Genomic DNA, 22,119 nt, shown 5'->3' with positions numbered 1-22,119 from the left:
ACTGATAGCAACACCACAGAAGAAATGCTAGCACAGGCTTCCAGTATCCGTAGTTTCAGGTGTTGCACATCTCGTATCTTCACAGCATAGACAATTGCCTTCAGATGACCCCAAAGATAAAAGTCTAAGGGGGTCAGATCGGGAGACCTTGGGGGCCATTCAACTGGCCCATGACGACCAATCCACTTTGGACGCTGGCACGTTCCCTGAGTTTTTCCAGCAAGATGGTGCACCACCACATTATGGGTGTCAGGTCCGAGCATTCCTAGATGAACAGTTTCCTGGAAAGTGGATTGGTCGTCGTGGGCCAGTCTCCCAATCTGACCGCCATGGTCACCACCCATCTTGAAAAGTTTTACCCCTTCCATATACTAATGTGCCACAAACACAGATGCTAAATACAGAGTTAAAATGAGACAGTTTGTTTTCTAGCAGCTTTTGGACCAAGCAGAAGAACCTGTTTTTTCCACATTGAATGGGAGAAAATTACTTGAATTCCACAATTTCATGCCTTTTACCCAGTCCTCAATCTTCTTAAGGTAAAATTAATGGTCTGGTTTACTGATATATACAATTATGTGCCCTCAGCTTAGCAGTGGAAATTGATGCTATGTTTACTGAAAACAGTACCCAGAGGTAGCATATAATGCAAATAATATAGGTCCTAAAACATAGCCTTTACTTTTGTATGAACAGGTGATTCATGGTTTACATTCACAAACTAATAGTAGTCAGGTAAGATCTTAACCAGGAAAGAGCTATTTGTTTTATAAGTTTTCCAGCTTGTCTAATGGCATAACATGTAAGTTAAGTCCAAGTTAGAGACTGGGAGAGAGACATACCTTGCCAGTAGTTCAAACCTTTCAACCATCCATCCATCCATTTTCTAAGCCGCTTTTCCCTAAGGGTTGGGGGGGGCTGGTCATCAGGCGCAAGGCAGTATACACACCCTGGACAGATCACCAGTCCATCGCAGGGCAGACAGACAGACACAGACAGTCACTCACACACTCCACAACTTTATTTTGAAACTCATCCAGAATAGAGTTCATCCAGATAAGAAGTTCATTAAGTGGGACTAAGCCAAAGGCCTAAGACAGCCAACAGGAAGTCTGCATTTACTTGATCATACATTCTATTGAATAACTTTAGAAGACCTGTATAGGCTTCAAACTTCAGCCAATGTATACAAATCTATGAGAACCCTTGGTCTTTGTCTCATGTCAGAAACCAAGCAATGTGGGACTTGGTCAAGGCTTGTACTTAAAAATAAATGACATTAGAAGTTGAAATAAGGTTTTCAACCTAACCTTTACTTTGAAATAAAAGTAAGTTTGAATTAAAATTCATTTTTTTCACAAAGTCAGCCTCTATTAAGTCCTAATAGAGTGGTGAAATACGTTAAATGGCCAATTCTGTAACACAGCATCAACCAGTGGCTCTATGGAATAGGGAGCCTTTGGTCCAGGTTAGAGACTGGATGTGAGACCATGCTACATTGCCAATAGCTCAATGAACTATTGAACCTCACATGAACCTTTAAATGGAAAAAAAGTAAGTTTGAATCAAAATGACAAATTAAGAATTTTCAGAAAGTCAGCCTCTATTAAGGCCTAATGATGGTGGAATTCTTTAAATGGCCATTTCTGGAAGCCTGCATCAATCAATGGCTCTGTGGATCTGTTAGTCCTTGGGCTGGATTAATATATGAAGCTATGCCTCTGAAAGCCTTTCATTACCTGGATCAATGTGCTACATTTTGGTTGAAGCTAAAAATGTCCTTGACAAATATAGTGAAATAAATAATTTTCATAAATATTATTTTGAAGACACAATTTATATTACTGTCATGCCAACCTATTGCTAAAACTGACCCCAGTACCTGGGCAACAGACAGGTTTGGTTTGATTCTGGCTGTCTTATTAAACGATTGACTAATGCGTAGATGCGGGCCAGAATAGGGCCAGTTCTTCTTGTCTACATTCGTGGGACAATTCTGGTATGAATGTTGTGGACCGGCAATGTAGTTGGGCCAGATTGGGGCCAGATTTGGGCCCTATCCTTTAGTTCTACACACTTTACACTGTGTGGGCCAGATCTGCGCCAAGGACCCTGCCAGAACAAACCAAGGATGAGACCCACAAGTGGGCCAGACAAATTTGGGTAGTGGGTAGTGACGTAGTTTTTAACAACAATGTTGTAAACTCTTTATATTTGACGTTGACTTACTCATTTTGAATGTAAGCAGTAAAAGTCTACACTGTGGTTATTTGTAACAGACATATATGAGTATCATATATCTGTGTTTGGAATGCAACAACCACCCAGTTACAGAGACTGAGACAAAAAGTGTTCACCATCCTCAGTCTCCCCACTATTCCATTCTGGCACATTGTACTTTTTTCCTGCTCTATCATTTTGACTCTGGGTTTGTTTATTAGCCTGTTAGCTGGCCGTGTATCCGCGCAGATAAAATGCTAAAATACACACTGAAGGATTTCACCAAGATAAAGCAATCACTGCTGTAACATTACCGAAAGACTCATTTTTCTCGCCTTTCAATGGCTTTTTGTTGCGTTTACCACAAAGTATATAATAGCAACGCCCTCCAATTTTATGAGCGGCTGGAATAACCGTGTTTCCCTGGACAACCAGAGTCTCTGGCTTTGTGGACTCAGAGGCAGCCCGAGCAGCGCGGTCAGTGATTTCTGGGTTCATACGTAAGAGGCGCCGCAGCCAACGAAGCACAGCAGCTGCAGATGGAAAAGCCGCCTTTCCCAAAAACAGTAATTAGTTTTGGCGTTAGTTGAGCTGAACAGCGATATGAAACGCGCCTCTTAAAAACGAGGGAAAGTCCTCATCGTCTCTGACGGCCACAACGGACGAAAAGGTAGGACAGACAGGCCGTGATGCGCCCATCTAACAGCAGCTGTTCATCAGCGTCAGCTAGAAGCGTCGGCTAAAGCCTGAAAAATACATAGGATAATAAATTAGTTGTGTTTTATATCCATGCCGATGTTTATAGATTTAAGCGGCACGTGTGACATCGTAATCTTCACAGCTGTTGTTCAGATGTCATGGAAGCTCCCGTAAAGGATTTTAGGGTGACAGTCATTCAGGCTCGATTCAGCACACATTTCTAGATATTAGGCAGCAGTTATAAGACATTAATACCACCATAATTATTGCCTTGTACGTGAGGTTTTGCGTTTCCACACGTCTGTTACGCAGACAATACGAGAAGCAGCACAGAGATCGTTGTGGATTTGTGCAGGAATGCATTAGACAGCGAAGGTGATCTGTGATGAGCTTGAAGGATGTAAGCCTGCGGTGTCGCATGTGCACCTCCTTCTGCAATCTCAAATAATAAGGCTTGAATTATTCTCCCATCCAAGGAAACATGGAGAGCTACGAACAGTTCTGTTTGCGCAGTCTGGCTAGACTACAGTCTGAAAGGAGATATGACAAGCACTGTCTCACATCTGGCCAATGCATGGACACCTCTCTCATAAGCTTCCATGGGAGGACAGTTCTGTCACCTATGGTGAGTACAATACTTCAGAGATATGTGACAAACTCTGTACTCTGAATCCTTTTATAAGTATTACTTAAAGCAACATAAAATGACTTAGAAAGGTTAGGCCACCTCAAGCCACTAGAGCCACTTCAGTGCACCTTGGCATAGATTCTGCATGTTTGTGGAGCTGTGCTGGGGATGTGGAACACTAGCCTTCCGAAGTGTAATGTCCCAGTTGGTATTTTGACTATGGCTGTTGAGAGTGCTGTCTAACACGTCAGTCCAAAATCTTCCATAGGTGTTCATTTTAGTTGAGATTTGGTGACTGTGAAGCCATAGTATATAATATACATCAGTTTCATACTCAACCATCCAGTAACCCCATATGCCCTGTGGAGGGGGCCATTGTCATTCTGGAAGACATGGCATTTTCATTGCGGGATGAAGCTGATCTGTCAGAGTAACTTGTTTTGATTTGCAGAGACCCTTCTCTCTACAGCAGTGGTGTCCACAAAGGGCCGGTGTGGCTGTAGGTTTTCACTCCAAACAAGCTCAAGCACACCTGATTCTACTTGTTTAATCAGTCGGTCTTAGTCTTCAAACATTTCGTCAGGTGACCTCCTGCTTTGTTTTAGTGACAACCTGCAGCCACACTGGCCCTCTGCAGACAAGATCAGACACCCTTGCTCTACGGGGACGAGTAGAAAACATGATGAACAGTAACTCCTCTAACCATATCACATTTTTTTCTAGATCTCTGTAGAACAGTGCCTGTGTTTTCTGCTCTCAAATGAGCATTTGTCTTTGTAATAAGGGGGTTGTGTGCTGCAGTCATACTATAATATTCCTCTCTGTGTTGCTGTGGCCAGACTGTTCTGTCTTTTTCTTTGAGGATCTCTTGCTCTTTTCCTTACATATCACAAATAATGCTCGGGCAACTTGGTCACTGAATGTGTGCTTTTAACCAAAATTTCCATCCTGTTCCCTGATGTCTCTCCTGTAGACCCTAAATGCTTGTCCCTTTTGACTGTTCCCACTAAAAATGCCTGGTAGTTTCAAACAGCCTCAAACAAAATGAAAAAAAAACTAAATTCAGATGGTAAAGTTTACAGTTCTGTTCATTTCATTTATTTTAGAACGAAAACAACAGTAAAACAGTAAAATCAGTACTAAAGAAACAAATAAAAAGTAAATGAATTATAAATATAACTGCATAACAATAAATAAATATAAAGGTGTTGCACAAAAAATATTTAAAAACTATTTTACATAAAGTAGTGCAGAGAACAACTTTCTGCTTATTGTAGAGAGTCTCTAATCAACGAGGATTAAGACCCGCTTAATTAGTGAAAATGGGGTGGGGGGAGTCTTTTCAAATTTCTTTAATGAGTTTAGGGAAGGGGGTAATCACTTGCTAGCTAGTAGCTATTTTTCTGAAGGAACTTTTACTGTACAACACACATATGGTTAATTCATCCATCCATCCATCCATTTCCTAAGCCGCTTCTCCGTCAGGGTCACGGGGGTGCTGGAGCCTATCCCAGCAGTCTTCGGGCGGAAGGCAGGATACACCCTGGACAGGTCGCCAGTCCATCGCAGGTGGTTAATTCACCATATTATATTACCTTTCTCCTTCCTCCGTTCTCCTTTTTCTGCCCTGGGCACCAAAGGACTTCTGCCTTTTAGACATCTTTACGGGGAGAAGTCACTCACTCTGTGGTGTTGTCTTTTTCCTTGCAGAGAAACAGTAATGAGGTGCGCAGAGCGCGCGGAGGCAGGAGGGATTGGGGGCAAGGATGATAGGTGTTGTGTGTCTAACAATGAAGTTATGATTATGTGGACTTTGCTTGTTTTCATATTTTTTAATTGTTCATTTGTTAAAAAAAAAAAAAAACATGCATGCCAGCTCCCCCTTGGACAGACGGCGCCCCTAGCATTTGACTATATTGCCTAATGGAAGGGCCGGCCCTGAGTGTGTCTGTATCAGTATAAGGGGCCATGGGAAAATAACAGGCCAACATGGTCAAGTTAAAGGGAATAAAAATTAGAAATTTGCTGGACAGTGGTTCCCTAAGACTGGAGTTGAACACCACTGCTCTGTTGACTTTTGAATTCCACAAATTCACATTGTTAAAGTGTACCTAGATTTTTTTTACATTAAATGAAATGAAAATAAATGAAATGACAAAGTTTGCTGTTACTGGAAGCAAATTTCTTTTTTGGCATTCCAAGGTCTATTGCTATTTAAATTAATTGTCTTTTTCGGAACTGAACTCTTTTCTGCTCACTGCTCAGCTTTGCTTCACCGCTCTACAAGCATGATGTAAGAGAAGGGTAGGCAAAAAGTGTAGAAGATCTGTGTTCTCCAGAGATTTGAGATATTTACCATTCTTAAAGCTTTTTCAAGAACATTCTGTGCTAACTTTATAGAATGTAGAATGTCTGGTTCTGTTAATTTGAAAGTACAACATTATCCATAGGATGACTAGTTGTTTCTGTGGTCTGAAATGTTTCTCAAGTATAATGTTTTGTAGATTGTGTAGCAATAAAGGTCATTTTGAGTCCACCATAATACAGTCATCATAGTATAAAATTGCATTCTACTGCTTAAGACAGATTTATTTTGGGGTTTGTTGGTTCTGCATGAAAGATCCACTGTCCAGAGCACAGTGTATTAACGTTTCTGCTAAAAGTTGTAAAGCATTGCCTGAATTTTAACTACAGCACCAACTGAACCAGCTTATTACTCCATTTAATGAAAATCACTAAATTAAATAATATAATATGATTAAAATAATCATCTGTCAGAAAAACTACGTTTTTTTTCCATGAAACAATATTTTCAAACAGCATCCCAAATTCGAACTATCCATTAATGATCTGATTTTACGCTGTGTTGATGTTAGTCTTTACTTGTTTAGTCCTAAATTTAAAACTGACCCGAACCTGACAAATATTTGGAAAATGACATCCCAATGTGAGCAGTTGGGTCATGTTGAGTTTGGACAGGTATTTCATGCTCTGATAGGTATCTCTGTCTCTGTTTATGTCTAGCTAAGCGAGAAGCAGCGCAGGGAGATGGCTCAATACAGGCAGATGGCCACAAAACTGGAGGCCGAGAAGCAAACTCAGTGTCGAAATAACCTCTTAAATCGTGTCCAGAAGATTTTGGATGACCGAGAAAATGCATTTACAGTGCCTGAGCCTTCCACACCCTCCAACAATGTACTGACGAGTAACCGACTCGTGACTCCACCAGACATTTTGAACAAAAAACCTGGAGAAGATCTGGAGAGTGAAAATAAAGAAATAAGCCTACAGAGCCTGCTGCGAAGGTCACGAGAGTACATTGAAAAGGAATATGGTTGGCGAGGCTCAAAGGTTAGCAGCAAGTCACCTGTGTCTTGTACTGTGCCTTCAGAGAGTCTCTCAAATAAAGAAAATGAGATTGATAGCCCTGTGCTTGAGACTGATGGTAATACATCTTGTTACATCCAGTACCATAGTCCCCTCAGCCCAGGCCAACTCAAGACTCAGCCTTTTAAGATGCCTAAATCAGTAATTGATCCTGTACTTGGCCTTGACTCTTTATCTGGATGCCCTTCACACAGTCTGCTAAACACAGAGGCTAGTCTAAGCCTTAGGCCCCATCGTGGCCGCCCCCGTCCAGTGTCAACAGGTGACATTATTTTGTCATACTCTGGCAGAGCCATTGAACCAGGTACCACAGCTAAAGGGAGGTCTCCGGAGGCTGTGCTACCACCAGGCCTTGAGAGAATGGTGCTGGAATTGGAAGGACTAGGCGGAAGTCGACGAGCCAGCCATTCTGGCTCCAGCCCGGTGAGCGAGAGAGGTAGTTTTATCAGTATACCAGACACAGGACATGACCTCACAGAGACTGCATTTCGGAGAAGGTGTCACACATTGGATAGTAACCTGGGCCAACCTCATCAGAGCCCTCCAATAGATAGAAGCCAAGAGAGAGTTCCTCGCTTTATGGCAGGTGCTCCTCAGAGGACTCCTCCTCGCCGCTCCCCTCCTGCCCAACTCAACACAACATTTACACTAGCCAGCCCCGTTAGCCCAGCTTCCTCAATGCTAAGGATTAACCTGATGAACACAGATCTCTCAGCTTCTTCATGCCATATCAAACAACAACAAGCGACTGAGGGAAACTGCATAATCGGTACAACACTGGATGAGACCAGGACAGGTAAGTGGGTGGAGACAGATAAAACAAGAATTAAAAGAATGTTAGAAAAGTATTTCTGCTTTATATGTTCCGCACGTCATGTTATATCTTAATTGGCAATAGCACACAGCCAACAGTGGCAAAATTATAATTTGTGACTGAACATTGCCACTGGCGATAGCAGGATTTCCCTTTGCTGCTCCCTTTAAAAATAAAATCCAGTTTGCCGTGGTCCATCTACTCCCCACGTGGAAACACTTAAGGATGGGAACACCATTAATGTATTGATAATGCATGCATGTATTCTTTGTGTAATTGATATTATATAGCACATAATAAGTGTGTTGTGTGTCTCAGAAGAGGTGCCATGGCGAGTACAGTCTATTGGAGAGATGCAGAGATGTATGAAAGAAGAACAGCATGCCCTACAGATGTCCCTACTCATGGCTGAACAAGAGAGAGAGCAACAGCGCCTTCAACAGGTCAGTGTATGGAACTACACATACAATTGCTTTTTTTAAATAGCTTGAAAAATGGGTATAGACTGTATAGATTATGAGGTCTGTGAAACTGCAAGAAACTGTGACTGTCCTGTACTACATAACATGCAACTACATAATGCAGAACTACAGATGGGGAAAAATGACCCCTTTAATAACACTGTCCATTTATTGTGAAGCTAAACCATATCTGTGCCTTTTATAATGGACAAAATAATGAGTAAATCTACATAAAGTCAGGGGAAAATAAACTAGAACAGCAGACAGTTGTTTTTATAACGCAAAAAAAAATCTTTTAAAGGCAACTTTTCATTCATTCTAAAATGCAGTAAAAACAAGAATCAAGAAAAACAAGCAAAAAGATTTGTTAATTCTCTTAAACCTTTATATAACTGACAAAAGGACAAAGCATTGTTTTGGCTGACCAACTTCACTGTACAACGTAAACTAATTTTGAATTTGATGCCAGCAACACTCAAACAAAGTTGGCACAGGGGCAAAATAAGATTGAAGTTTTAAGAATATTCATGTTACACCATTTTGAAACATTCCACAATAAGAAGGTGAGTTGATAATATGGGGGGTTATCATGACTGGGTATAAAAGGAGCCTCCACCAAAGGTTCAATCTTTCCCAGTCTTTTGTTGCCCCTATCCCAACTTCTTTGGAATATTTGCAAAAAACAATAAAGTTTATCCATTTGAACATTAAATATCTTGTCTTTGTAGTGTATTCAGTTGAATGTAGGTTGAAAAGGATTTGCAAATCATTGTATTCTGTTTTTATTTATGTTTTACACAACGTCCCAACTTCATTGGAATTGTACCTGATAGAATGGGCAGTAAATGTATGTTGTGTATGTATTATGTTGTGTATGTATTTACTAATGCTTGTGTCTTCTACAGGAGCTGGAAGAGAAAGAGAGGCAGCTGAGGGATCTGGGTGGTGTCTGTGCTGGTGTGGGGGAGATGGAGAGAGAGTGGAAGGCAGCTAGTGAGTCTTTCTCCTCACTTAGCACCTCATGTCCTATAAGCCCAGCTGAGATCTCATCTGGATGTACCACTCCTAATATAGGTATTACACCACCAGTGTTATAATAAAGCATTACACAGAATGTAGTAAAATAATTGCAAAACATTTTATTTCACAGCAACATTACTACTTTGTAGGGCTTTCCAGAATACCATTTTTGGTCTCCAAAGCTTTGGCAGTAATAAACACTAAACATTTAAAGCCTTACTTTAAGGTGGAGGGCTGAGAAAGTCTTTCCGAAAATCCATGTCCGATGCCAGTCTCCTCGCAAAGCACTGCAGCACTCATGGCATAGGTTTGCTCCATCTGCCAGGCCTGCTGACCTCTATTAGCAGCAGGAGTGATAACACAATGTATGCACGGGTTTCTTCTGAGAACCATGGACATTACAGGATTTTGCGGTTTGCCTTTATTGATAGCCTACATTTAGCCCATTAAAGGGATAACTATATGTCAAATTTAAAAACAAAATACCTTCCGAATGAAGTCGAATATTTGGGTCCAGCCATATTATTTAATATAAATTACAGATCTAATTTAATTTATATTAATAGCACTGTATGGCCAAAAGTGTGTGGACACCCCTCCTTATTGATTTTAGGTATCTTAGCCATATATGAATGGAAGCATAAAGTCATGCAGTCTCTGTAGACAAACACAGGCATTAGAATGGGTCCTACAGAAGAGCTCAGTTACTGTATGTTGGGAACTTCATGAAATGGGTTTCAATGTCTGAGCAGCTGCACACAAGTATCCAGTATTACTGTGCCCCTGTGCAAGGTCCATAAAGACACTGTTTGATATGTTTGGTATGGAGGAGCTCCAGAGCCCTCAACTGAACACCTTTGGGTTGAAATGGAACATCAGTTTTGAGCCAAGCCTTCTCATACCTGATCTCACAAATACTGTTTTCACTGAATTGTCACAGACACTTGTGGAAAGCCTTCACAGAGGAGTGGAGGCTATTATAGCTACAAAAGAAGGCCCAGCTCCATATTAATGCCCATGGTTTTGAAAAGCTCATATAGGTGTGATGGTCAGGTGTTCACAAACTTTAGGCCATATAGTGTATTTACTCTGGGATTTCTGTCACAGTGCTCTTATTATAGTGCTCTGAGAACAGTGTGTATTACAAGAAAATCAACTGACATTGATCTTTGTAATTCCATTTGTGTTCTACAGGTCTCCCCTCTCCTATCACTTCAGGCATCATAACATCTTCTGTACCACCTCCTGTCTACTTGTGGGGGCTAAACCGGGGAGTAAACAAATCTAGGAACAGACTGAGCCAGGTATGAGAGATTTTGATGAGATACATATGAGATTTTTTGTGCCACCCATAACCATTAACATGGCTTAATCTGGAATGGCAAAAGCATCAGTCTTCTAGCTTCAGCTATTAGTGTTCTTAGAGAGAATATGGTAAATTAACTTGTTATACATTTGAGATTCCATGTCTTGCCTGAATGAATAACTTCAAAACTATACTTTCTACTTGCAGTGATGAAGAATAGTTCAAGTATTGTTGTCATTCTTGGTGAAATTGCTGATTTCGGTATGTGTTAAAATTTGGTCATGCTTTCTCCCTGTGTTTTGGAGGTTTTAAGTCCACAGCAGCACAGGGCACTGTGTGGCCTCAGTGCCATTGCTCGAGGTTTCCTTACACGACAGCTCCTGAGGACTGAAAAAGTCAAACACCTGCGTCAAACAGTAAAGGTAAAACATTAAGATATGCGCATATAATTTGAAATTTATACTTATGTTTACAATTAATGGCCCATGTACATACACAAAAAGTGCCATTCTGATTGATTACTAAAGATTTGTGCACGCGGTTGCAGCCAGTTTTAGATCGATTTTTAAAACTCAATGTAAATTAGCAGTACTGTCTCAAAAGGGTGTTCTTAGTAGACTTTCTTCAACAAGAGATGCTAAACCCTAGCTACAAACAATGATGCTACACACTAGCTACATACAATGCAGCCAAGATGGGAGGATGAAGGCTTTGAGTCACGTGCAGTCACCACCTCATTTTGACCTGTCTTTGGACTGCTCAACACTTTTGGAGAATGCTACTTGAACCAAGCAAAAATGATTTGTTGTTAAAAATAGACAAAATCTCTCTATTATTAGGTTGCCATTTTTGCCACAGCATCAAATGGATGCTCTTTTTCTTTTCCAACAATGTGACAGTGGTGACCTACTAGTTGAGAGATTGCGTCCATGTGTCATTTTTTAAAAAATGTTTTAATTGTTATGAAATATTGTTATTTACTATTATTGTGTATTGTTATATAGTGGACATATTGTACAGGTTATAACAGTCAGGTTTCCCTTTGAATAAGGTACACTACATTCACTTTTCCACAGGGGAGAAGTCCAGCTTAAAAATTTTATTGCAATAGAACACATGCAGTTATGTTCCCTGAATAAAGGTACTGAAGATGTACCACTCCAGTGAGTTTAATACCTTTTCTTCTGGGAGTTTACTGTGTCTAAGTAATTGGACAGTTAAAGACTAAGGTTAATAATGACAGTTTGACTGCTTAAAAGTAACAAGTTTGACTTTGCAAAGTCGCTTTTTACTCCAATGTGTGTTTGTGTTTGTCTTCACAGGACACTCAGGAGTTCATCTCTTCTTTCCATAAAGAAGCCCCGCAGAAAAGAAACACTCTCTCAGAGCAGGATCTTTCACTCCAGGAAAGAGTCAGAGCCCAGGTAAACAAAATTAGAAGTGAAAAGAGCCTGTAATAGCACCAGTGGTGGACAGTAACTAAGTAAATGTAATTTGTTTCTGTACTTAAGTAGTTTTGTTGTGTATCTGTACTTTGTATTTTCATTTGTATATTTCACTGTCACTCCACTACATTTCAAAGTCAAATATCTTACTATTTACTCCACTACATTATGCAAAATCTGTTGTTACTTTTGGCTTATGTGTGTATAAAAACGTACTGTCAAAATGAAAGAAGCGTGTAGCAAGAACACAAATCAGGGCACAGCGGTAACTTTGTTTTGAGCTTGTTTTGACCTGTTGGACATACTGACCCAGTGCAAGCACGCGATTCAACGTCAGTGCAGCAGCCTAAAATTTTGAGAGTGTCTATTCAACAGAAATGATGAAACTAACCTAACTTTGTGCAAATAGTCCACAATATAGAAATATGTACACATGCAGGTGTGACTAATGTCTTTTTTTCTGAATTTATACAAACACCATTTAATTTTACAGTAAATTTGTTTTGGCTAGTTTGTGTTTATGAACAGAGACTTACAGATGCAGTACAGTAAAGGAAAACTCATTTGTGTACCTGTGTTTAAAGCAAGTTTTTATTAAACTCAAACTTGTATCTAAGTTTTATTAAGTTAATTTTTCTTTTTGTATTTAATTTTTATACTTAAATACATTCAAAGGCAAATACTTTTGTACTTTTGCTCAAGTGGAGGTCTAAATGGAGGAACTTCTACTTTTACTGGAGTAATATTTTACCTTGGGTATCTCTACTTTAACTCAAGTACATGATTTGTATACTTTTACCACCACTGAATACAACTCCCAGCATCACGCGCGAAGTTCACAAAAGCATAGCAGATGTGCTGTAGATTTGTGGCTGATTTGCATTTCTTACAGGCATGAATTGCTTTGTGATTTTGTGTTTTCAATCTGTCTCCTGCAGCTGCGTGCAGCACTTTTTGACATTCATGATATATTCTTTGAAATGACTCTGGATGAACAGTTGGCTTTGCTGCAACAGGACCGAGAGCTTCGCACGGAGAGGAAACTTCGAGAGATGGTAACCATGGAAACAGTTCTCTTGCATTTTGTGGCCAATCACTGAGCAGAATATTATTCTGTCAATACATTGTAAATAACATGATTATTGTTGAAATCTATTAAATACTTACATTTAGTAAATGGGTTTATAATTAGGGCCAAACGCAAATGTGTATGTTATTGTACAGTCACTGAATACAGTTACAGCATTCAGGCCTCTTATACGCTAACATTCTCTTGCTCACCTATAGCCCATAGTAGCCAAAGCTATTATGTTAATGTGATATAAATGAAAAAGATTTTTATGTGAACTTTGCTCTGTTTACCTTAACAACAACAACAAAAAACATCATTCCCAACCAAATCCAAAAACTAACATGGAAATGGGATTTATTTTTAATTATTATTCCTCACCACAAAGTCTCATCATTAATTATTATTATGTAGATGTCATTTGCATTCATACATACAGGACAAATGCCTTAGGCAGCCAAGAAAATTGTTTTAAACTATTAGTCTGGGCAGTAAGTGTGTGTATTACTAGTAACAACACTATGTAACATTAGAATAGATACAAACGTAAATACAATAAAAATTAACAAGATTTTTATTGTTATTTCCCTTTTTAACTAATTGATGTGTTGGTCAGATATATTGTTGAGTTATGCCAACTGATTAGATGAAGGATTGAGTAGCTGAACTTAGTATTAGATAATGACTGTAAATATTGTGCTTCCATTAGAAGAGCTTTGGAAATGGTTAAACTAACAAACCATCCAGATATAAAATCACAGTCCATTGCTTGTATATTTTTTGTATTTATTCAAAAGTGTTTTTTTAATCAACAAATTCTTACTATACAGATAAACCACTTTATATAGTATTTTTTCACAGGATTATTATTATTATTGTTATTAGTAGTAGCAGTGTTACTGTAAATCTTATTAATCTTGGCCGGCTATAATAATAATAGTAATAATAACATTGTAGTTTAATAGTAACCAAATTATTGTTTCAGAATACAGAGGAGTGTATGTTAAATAATTAATATATAAATAATATAAACAGATGTTATAACATGGTAATTTAAGAAATGTCAGAGAATCTTTATATGGCTGTAGATGGACAAACTTGTTATGGTGTCAAAGTTGCCTTTAAACAAATGTTGAATTCTTTACTGTACCTTCAGCAATCGTCAATATTTTAGCTGACCATGTTAGTTTACACAGCATATCTATATGTAACTGTCAAATGGGAATACTGATTCATTTTTAATAATATTAATATGGAAGAGTCTAAATATTTTTACAGATAAATGCAGAAGTTACATTTGAAATTCTACCTATTTAAATATGCAAATTTAACTGAATACACCAAATAATACATGATGTTATTCAGTATAATCATTAACCAAATAAATTCTTTATCAACAGGAAAAAGCTAAGAGTCCCAAAGAGAAGATGATTTTGTCTGCTGCCACCCAGAAAGTTCTAGACAGGAAAAAGCAGAGGTGAGGAGGCATACAAAACTTAGTTATGTTGTGTTTAGTTGTACAGTACATTATCAAAGGCAAGGCTGCAGCTAAGGTAGTGGAGACTTTGCTATCTTTGGAATACAACATATTTCTTGACTTGCAGTATATCCTTCTTTTTTTGACTTACATAATCCTTCGAATTCTCAGGGTGCAAGCCTAAGATGCATGGAATTACTGTACCATTAATGTACTGGTTTGGACAACCAAGACATGTTTGGTGTCTGAAGTTTGCTTCTTTAAATTTTGTGCTGGAACTACAAGAATAGTGCAGCTGACAAATAAAGGCTTATAGCCTCCAACGTGTATGTACAAACTGTAAGTTTAAATCATGCACTTACCTCAGACTGAGGTGTTGAATAATCTCAAGTAGACCTGCTTATGTAATGCTTCTGATGCTTATATATCATATTGTAGCACATACTGTTATTCATAATGATTGGAAAAAAAAGTAGACACATTTCTGCCTTCAGTCAGCTACTGTTTTGATTCCTTTTCCTGAACCATTATAGAGTGGGTGAGTCTCCAGGTCAGACCAGAAGGATGCAACAGAAGCCCAAAAGCCCGCTCACCAACAGGTGAGAGTTGCACATACACAGAGGCCTGAGTACAGTTATGAAAATGAGAACAGAGTTAGCTGAATTTGTGGATATAGTGTGCATACAGGTGTCTCTGAAGTGGGTGTGTTATGAATATTCTGTCAGTAAGAATATAAACAGAAATATTACAGTTGCAGACATTGAGTGACTATATGTACAGTTTGAATGTTAATTCAAATTTTGTTTTATGTTGGTACGTAAGGATGTTAAGTTCCCAAGGCAAGTCAGATGTACAAAATGTACACAGTTCACAAACTGTGATAAACAGAACCAAATTGTTATTTCATTGTTGTATTCACTGTATTTCATCAGCTCATAGAAAGAAAAACAAAATGTTTACAACCCACTCTGCCTACTTTAAAATAAACCACCAAATCAACACATCCTGTGAGAAATTGGATCCCATTCACTTTAGATAAGATGAGCAGACTGTATTCACAGTCTGAAATAATAATTTAAAATAACAATAATTTAACATAACAAAATAAATAATAAAATTTGTTGGCTATGTAATAACTTTTCTTCTAGTTCTAGTTAAATTTTTAATGTTAAACAATCAATCAATCAATCAATCAATCAATCAATCAATCAATCAATCAATCAATCAGTCAACCTTTATTTTGACTCAGAGGTACGTTGAGGGCAACCCTCATTTTCAATGTAGCCGAGCATTTACAAAAACAGGGATCGACATGACAAGGAAAATAATATCTATATTTAATCATTTTAAATTAAAAGAAAATTTAAAACTAATGGTGAAAAAAAGATAATAAATAAAGATAAAGATAAAGATAATAAAATTAAAACTTGAGGTTTAATTGATGAGACTAAAATCAAAAGAAGATAAGAGATTAATAAAAGAAAAAATATAATAATAAAAATAATAATGGTAATAAAAACAATTAAATTAAATAAGTTAAAAAGTAATAAAGAACTAAGCTAAGAACTAAAACAAGAAATAAAAGTTAAGATTAAATAAAACAGGTACAGGCTGTCTGAAGGTGGTTCGATATTAAAAGTTTAAAATGACACCAGTGAGCTGAGTTTTAGTGTTTCCTGTAGTGAATACCAGCTCATTGGTGCACTGTAACTAAAAGATTATTTACAACACTTTACATGTTCCTCTTTGCCATGAATGTATTTTTTAGGCCAAAAACAAATCTGAAATGTATTGTAAAGCAATGTCAGTGACGTCAGGCAATATATTATTAACCATTTTGTGCAGTAGCTTTCTGTGAGGGAACTTTTGAGGCTGTAAACAGTTTGAATGTCTGGTTCCTGTCACTGCTGTTGTGACATCAACTCTCTAGAATGGAACACTTCAAATTAATCCACTCTGAATGACTTTGATTATATCTTAATCATGACTCTAAGCTAGGAACATGCAAAAACTATATTCTAGTTTGTATAATGCAGAAAAGAAGGATTAATACTGTATTTTTCACTTTTATATTCTCAGATCTGTTTTGTGTTTAACAGTGTTTTTAATAATGAATTTAATGAATTTATTCTATTATGTAAGCAGTGTTTAAAGTTTTGAAACACAGACTTAATGTTCCCACTCTGGGTCTGTACGTTGTTTATGTGAGGACTTAAAAACTAGCTCAATTACATATTTCTCCTATTCGGCCTACAGCAGTTTAGCACAATACAGGACACCCAGTCAGAACAGAGCTTATTCACATTGATTAGTCTTAATGGCACATTAGCAAAAACAGCTTGTTTAATTCTGAGGGGCAATGAGGTTGGAAAATGGCCATATAAAACAGATTCACGGCTGTTTTGGTACATAAAACCACACACATTATAAGATTTTTCTCAAATGACTGAAGTAAATATGGACCCTTCCCCCCAAAGATGATCTGACTAGAAAAAATGTGAACCAGTAAGTCTTACATTTTGCTTTTATTGATGAAGAATAATTTCAGCAAAAGTTTGTGCTTATCTGCAATTGTGTTTTTTAGGAGTTTGCATAGGAAGACTCAAGAAGACAGAGTGAAGCGTTCAGATGGCCTGAAGAAGCAGCATTCACTTGGTTAAGGCGTCATGTCTGAATCTGTAGCACTACAGCTCATATAATTCTACTACTGAACAGCTCACAACTTAGACCTCATTTTAACAAAAGCTATACTACTGCTGCTCTCAAACAATCTTATTCTGCCAACAATCTATTCTTATTGCTAACTGTGGGTGAATCAGCTTATCCAGCAACATAAAAATAACAAATGTTAATATTGTTTTTTTATTGCCAGCAATATTTACAGTACTGAGCTACTCTGAACTCCTCCCTCTGTTTATGTGAAGTATAAGCAAAACCAGCAAGCAAAAATGTGCTCTAACGATCCATGAATGCGCTATGCGTCTACAGTTCTAAAACTGACTAATTAGATATTAAATAAAGGAAACTTTTAGCCCAAAAGTTGCTCAAACATTGTCAAACGGTGTGTGATTTATTTGAAATTGAAAATTTTCTAGGAAAGTAACTTTCTAACGTATGACTCAGGTCTGCCCGTGCGGGTAAAGAGTGAATATCATATTAATATCATGTTGGGTAATGAGCATTACTGGAGTTATGCTATGCTATAGCATATGCTATGTTAAATGTTGGCTGAAAACATAGAAGGATGTGCAGCCAACTTAAAAATATAGTTATCTGTACAAACCTCTGTCTGAAGCATCATTACAAAGCAGTAAATGTTCATTCTGGTCCATAACTAAGACCATTTTGAGACTGTGCCAGTCATGAGTCTAATCATTTTGTTGGGGAAAAATGTTTTACAGGGTGTTGCTGCCACCACATATCTATATGCAAAGTGTATTCACTATATACACTGGGTAAAACATTATGACTGTGAGAGCTCACAAAGTGAGCACTAAACAGCATTACAGAATAAAGTTAAAGCTATTGATCAAGAAGCCGTGAAGCCAAGCAGCACTAAAAGGTATCCATCAGGATCTATGTAAAATGACAACAATCAGGCATACTTCCAAACCTCATGACCAGATTGGTCAGCAAGTGATTTTTAAGTTTCATAGATCTGTTCCAACACCGTTCACAGTGAATACCAGGTTATTAGGTTATATACATCTAAGTTGTACCTACATTCATTGAGTTTCATATTAGAAACACCTATAATATACAGTATCTCACAAAAGTGAACACACCCCTCGCACTTCTGCAGATATTTTATTATATCTTTTCATGGGACAACGGTGTAGAAATGAAACTTGGATACAGTGTACAGCTTGTACAGCAGTATAGATTTACTGTCCTCTGAAATTAACACACTGCCATTAATTTTCTAAATAGGTGGCAACACAAGTGAGTACACCTCACAGTGAACATATCCAAATTGTGTCATTGTCCCCCCTGGTGTCATGTGACTCGTTAGAGATACAAGGTTCCAGGTGTGAATGGGGAGCAGGGCTGTTAAATTTTGTGTTTTGGGTACAATTTGCTCATACATACATGTGAGAAATAGAATTGTTGCTCTCCACAATGATGGCCTAAGCTATAAGAAGATTGCTAAAACCCTGAAACTGAGCTATAGCACTGTGGCCAAGGTCATACAGCAGGAACCAGGACAGGTTCCACTCCAAACATGCCTCGCCAGGGTTGACCAAAAAAGTTGGGTCCATGTGTTCAGTGTCATATCCAGAGGTTGGCTTCAAAAAATAGATGCATGAGTGCTGCCAGCATTGCTGCAGAGGTTGAAGAAGAGGGCGGTCAGCCTGTCAGTGCTCAGACCATACGCTGCACAATGCATCAACTCGGTCTGCATGGCCGTCGTCCCAGAAGGAATACTCTTCTGAAGCTCACACACAAGAAAGCCCGCAAACAGTTTGCTGAAGACAAGCAGTCCAAGAGTATGGAATACTGGAACCATGTCCTGTGGTCTGATGAGACCAAGATAAACTTGTTTGGCCTAGGTGATGTCCAGCATGTGTGGTGGTGCCCTGGTAAGGAGTACCAAGACAACTGCCTCTTGCCTACAGTCAAACATTGTGGTGGTAGCATCATGGTCTGAAGCTGTGTGAGTGCTGCCAGCACGGGGGAGCTTTGATTCATTGAGGGAAACATGAATTCCAACATGTACTGTGACATTCTGAAGCAGAGCATGATTCCCTCCCTTCGGAAACTGTGCCGCATGGCAGTTTTCCAACTTGATAATGACCCCAAACACACCTCCACGATAACAACTGCCTTGCTGAAGATAAAGGTGATGGACTGGCCAAGTATGTCTCCAGACCTAAACCCAATTGAGCTTCTGTGGGGCATCCTCAAACAGAAGGAGGAAAAATGCAAGATATCTAACATCCACCAGCCCCATGATGTCATCATGCACGAGTGGAAGAGGATTTTATGTAGCAACATTTGCAGCTCTGGTGAATTCCATGCTCAAGGGGGGTTAAGGCAGTGCTAAATAATAATGGTGGTCACACAAAATATTGACACTTTGAGGACAATTTAGACCTCAGTTGCCACCTATTTATATATTAATGGCTGGGGTTTTAGGTTATTTTAAGAGGACAGTAAATATATACAGCTATACAAGCTGTACACTGACTAAGTTATCTCCAAGTGTCATTTCTATAGTGTTGTCCCATGAAGAGATATAATAAAAAGTGTATTCACTTTTGTGAGATACTGTAGGTGCACATGGGTATGAAATTGCTGACCGTTGCCTACCTGTTTGCTTACAATTCGTCAATCACTCTGTACCTCAACCATCAATGGCAAGGGACCACTGTAGGACCACCACTGACCAGATATATGTCTGTTCTGATAATGCACAATGCAAGAATGTATCATCAAACGTCATTATCAGTCAAAACACAGCATTGGCCAAAGGTAATTCTATTGCCCAAACCTTGCTACTTCCATCAATTATCAATAATCTTGTGAATTGTCAATTATTTCTTTCAGCTAATTATCAAGCTCTGCTTTAGCCTATACTTAGTTTATAATTAACTGAAAATCACATTTTATAAAATTAACACAGAACAATGCAATTTCTTTAAGTAATTATCTATTTTGCTTCCCTTTCACATCTACCAAACAAAATGTTTTCTATCATCATAGTGTATGTGCTCTGAAATGCAGCTAAAGACAGCTGGGCAAAACCATAATGTATTATATTTTTTATAATATTAGGCACATACTGATCCAAACCATCTGAATAATCAAGCTACATCAAAAACTTTACTCTTTTCCCTGTACATGTGAATATATTAGGGCTGCTAGTACTTTACCCACATATCTGGTCAGTTGTGGTCCTGGGGTGACCTCTATCCAGTCATGGAGAGACACTTTCACATTCAGTAAACACTGAATTAGAAGTGATGGTCACTGCAGTGACTTGTCACACACATATTTATAATTATATGGTTTTGGATACATCACTTAGTTCCAAATGATTAATTGTAATTGATAGAAATGCAATTCTATTTTTTTATTCTTCAAATGCATAGTCTGTCATATAGATGACACGGAAGACACTGAAAATATGAGATTTGTAGTTCCATTGCATTTTAATTTTAACGCTAATGTTGTATGTGTAGCTGCTGTGTTTGAATAGTTGTGAAATGACTTTCAAAAAAGTTCCAACTTTAAGTAATTTATGACCTAAATATGTTATTAGACAAAAATAGCAATGCAAAGCCGCTGAGAGGCCCACAAGTATGTCTGCTTTTATTCATGTCAATCATGATATTGGCTGTTAAATATGACATAATACTTTTGCTTCTGAAAAAAAGACAAAAATTATGTGCATGCCACTAGAACACATTCAGAAATTAATGCCATTTGTATTAATTTAATTTAATCATTTTGTTTATGTTAACCTTTCATTTCGTCACAGATTCTGTTTTGCATTATTGTGTTAAGCGTGGCATATTTCAAAGTAGTAATGAAATATTTTTCATATTCTTGCATACAAAATGATATGACTGCAGCAGATGGAACGTTCAGAAACATTCAGAAACAGTCCCGCTTACAGCAAAAAGAATAATTTGAAATGTTTTCAAGGCAACCACCAGGTGTCATAGGTCTGCACTTTCACATATAGACAGACAGTCAAAACAGCAGCAGAACTGATTAAAATCTCTATTTCAGACGCAGGACATTTCCCAAGAAGTGAATTCTGTGCTACATTCTGTTTAGTGAAAGAACAGCTGCAGCTCACTAATCCTGTAATTGTCAACCACTTTGCAGAGCTGGGGTTTGAGGCTATTACCAGATGCTACCCAGCAAAGTTAGGGGGAACAGCAGTGACTTCTCTCATGAAAAGGCTACATGTAATGGTTTTAGTTTTAGTCTTTTATCAAAGAGAAGGAGCTAAACTGTCCTGTTGTTGGCTTATTGTCCCTTTTCCATTAGCATACAGCACCAATAAAATAGATTCTTCATGAATTTCTGTTTTGCTTTTTGCAAAATATTGTTTATCTTCAGTTTGGCTGTGACTAAGTCAGTTACAAGTTATTAATAAGAAGCGAATTTCAGCTTTTTATAAAACAAATCGGAAAATGCAACTTGCGATACAAAAATTCAAAAATCTTCCAGTGAACTAGAGAACACTTTATCTTAAGATCTTAACCAAGAAACATGAAGCAACTAATGTTCAACTTAATACACACTTAGCTAATTCAGTAGGTACTGCATGAAGTTGAGTGTGCACTCATTTGAAGCTTTGAATTGTGTATGTTTTATCAGACTGGGAAAGGAAGTGAACTGAAGCAGTCAAATCTTATGAAATGGCAGTGAAATTATATCAGTACCTGCCACTCAAGGGAACAGTTGTACCAGCTATAGGCAAACTAAAATGCAGGTTACGCTGTAAAAATGATTTGATGTTTTAGATGAAAAAAGTAAATAAACTGTTAACTTATTATTTGAAGTTCGAAATGTTAAGGCATCCAGGTGACTGACCTTTTTAGGTCAAAACAGTCATTTTTTACAACATAATTGTAATAT

The 22,119-nt window shown here is 38.0% G+C and overlaps 1 protein-coding gene across 2 annotated transcripts; it reads left to right on the top strand.

Moving 5' to 3' along the window:
- Positions 1-2,606: 2,606 nt before the first annotated feature.
- Positions 2,607-17,542, top strand: LOC108438920 (centriolar coiled-coil protein of 110 kDa). Of its 2 annotated transcripts, none has more exons than XM_017717047.2 (12): positions 2,607-2,890; positions 3,396-3,544; positions 6,572-7,730; positions 8,070-8,191; positions 9,115-9,283; positions 10,424-10,533; positions 10,841-10,957; positions 11,858-11,959; positions 12,919-13,035; positions 14,450-14,526; positions 15,060-15,125; positions 17,111-17,542. In XM_017717047.2, the coding sequence occupies exons 2-12, from the start codon at positions 3,401-3,403 to the stop codon at positions 17,184-17,186; spliced, it is 2,259 nt and encodes a 752-aa protein (XP_017572536.1). In that variant the 5' UTR covers positions 2,607-2,890; positions 3,396-3,400; the 3' UTR covers positions 17,187-17,542. The 2 variants fall into 2 exon arrangements, with proteins under 2 accessions (XP_017572536.1, XP_017572534.1); XM_017717045.2 differs by having other exon boundaries at positions 8,067-8,191.
- The last annotated feature ends 4,577 nt before the right edge of the window (positions 17,543-22,119 follow it).

The sequence above is a fragment of the Pygocentrus nattereri genome, chromosome 14 (genome assembly GCF_015220715.1).
Source record: "Pygocentrus nattereri isolate fPygNat1 chromosome 14, fPygNat1.pri, whole genome shotgun sequence".
Taxonomy (NCBI): Eukaryota; Metazoa; Chordata; class Actinopteri; order Characiformes; family Serrasalmidae; genus Pygocentrus; species Pygocentrus nattereri.
Note: the sequence above shows the minus strand (reverse complement) of the source record. Positions and strands in the feature narration are given on the sequence as shown.

Coding starts and splice junctions, on each gene's coding strand:
- LOC108438920 (XM_017717045.2), top strand. CDS start 3,401: ATGGAGAGCTACGAACAGTTCTGTTTGCGCAGTCTGGCTAGACTACAG. Junction 8,192..9,114: donor AGCAACAGCGCCTTCAACAG/GTCAGTGTATGG, acceptor TGTCTTCTACAG/GAGCTGGAAGAGAAAGAGAG. Junction 15,126..17,110: donor AAAAGCCCGCTCACCAACAG/GTGAGAGTTGCA, acceptor TGTGTTTTTTAG/GAGTTTGCATAGGAAGACTC.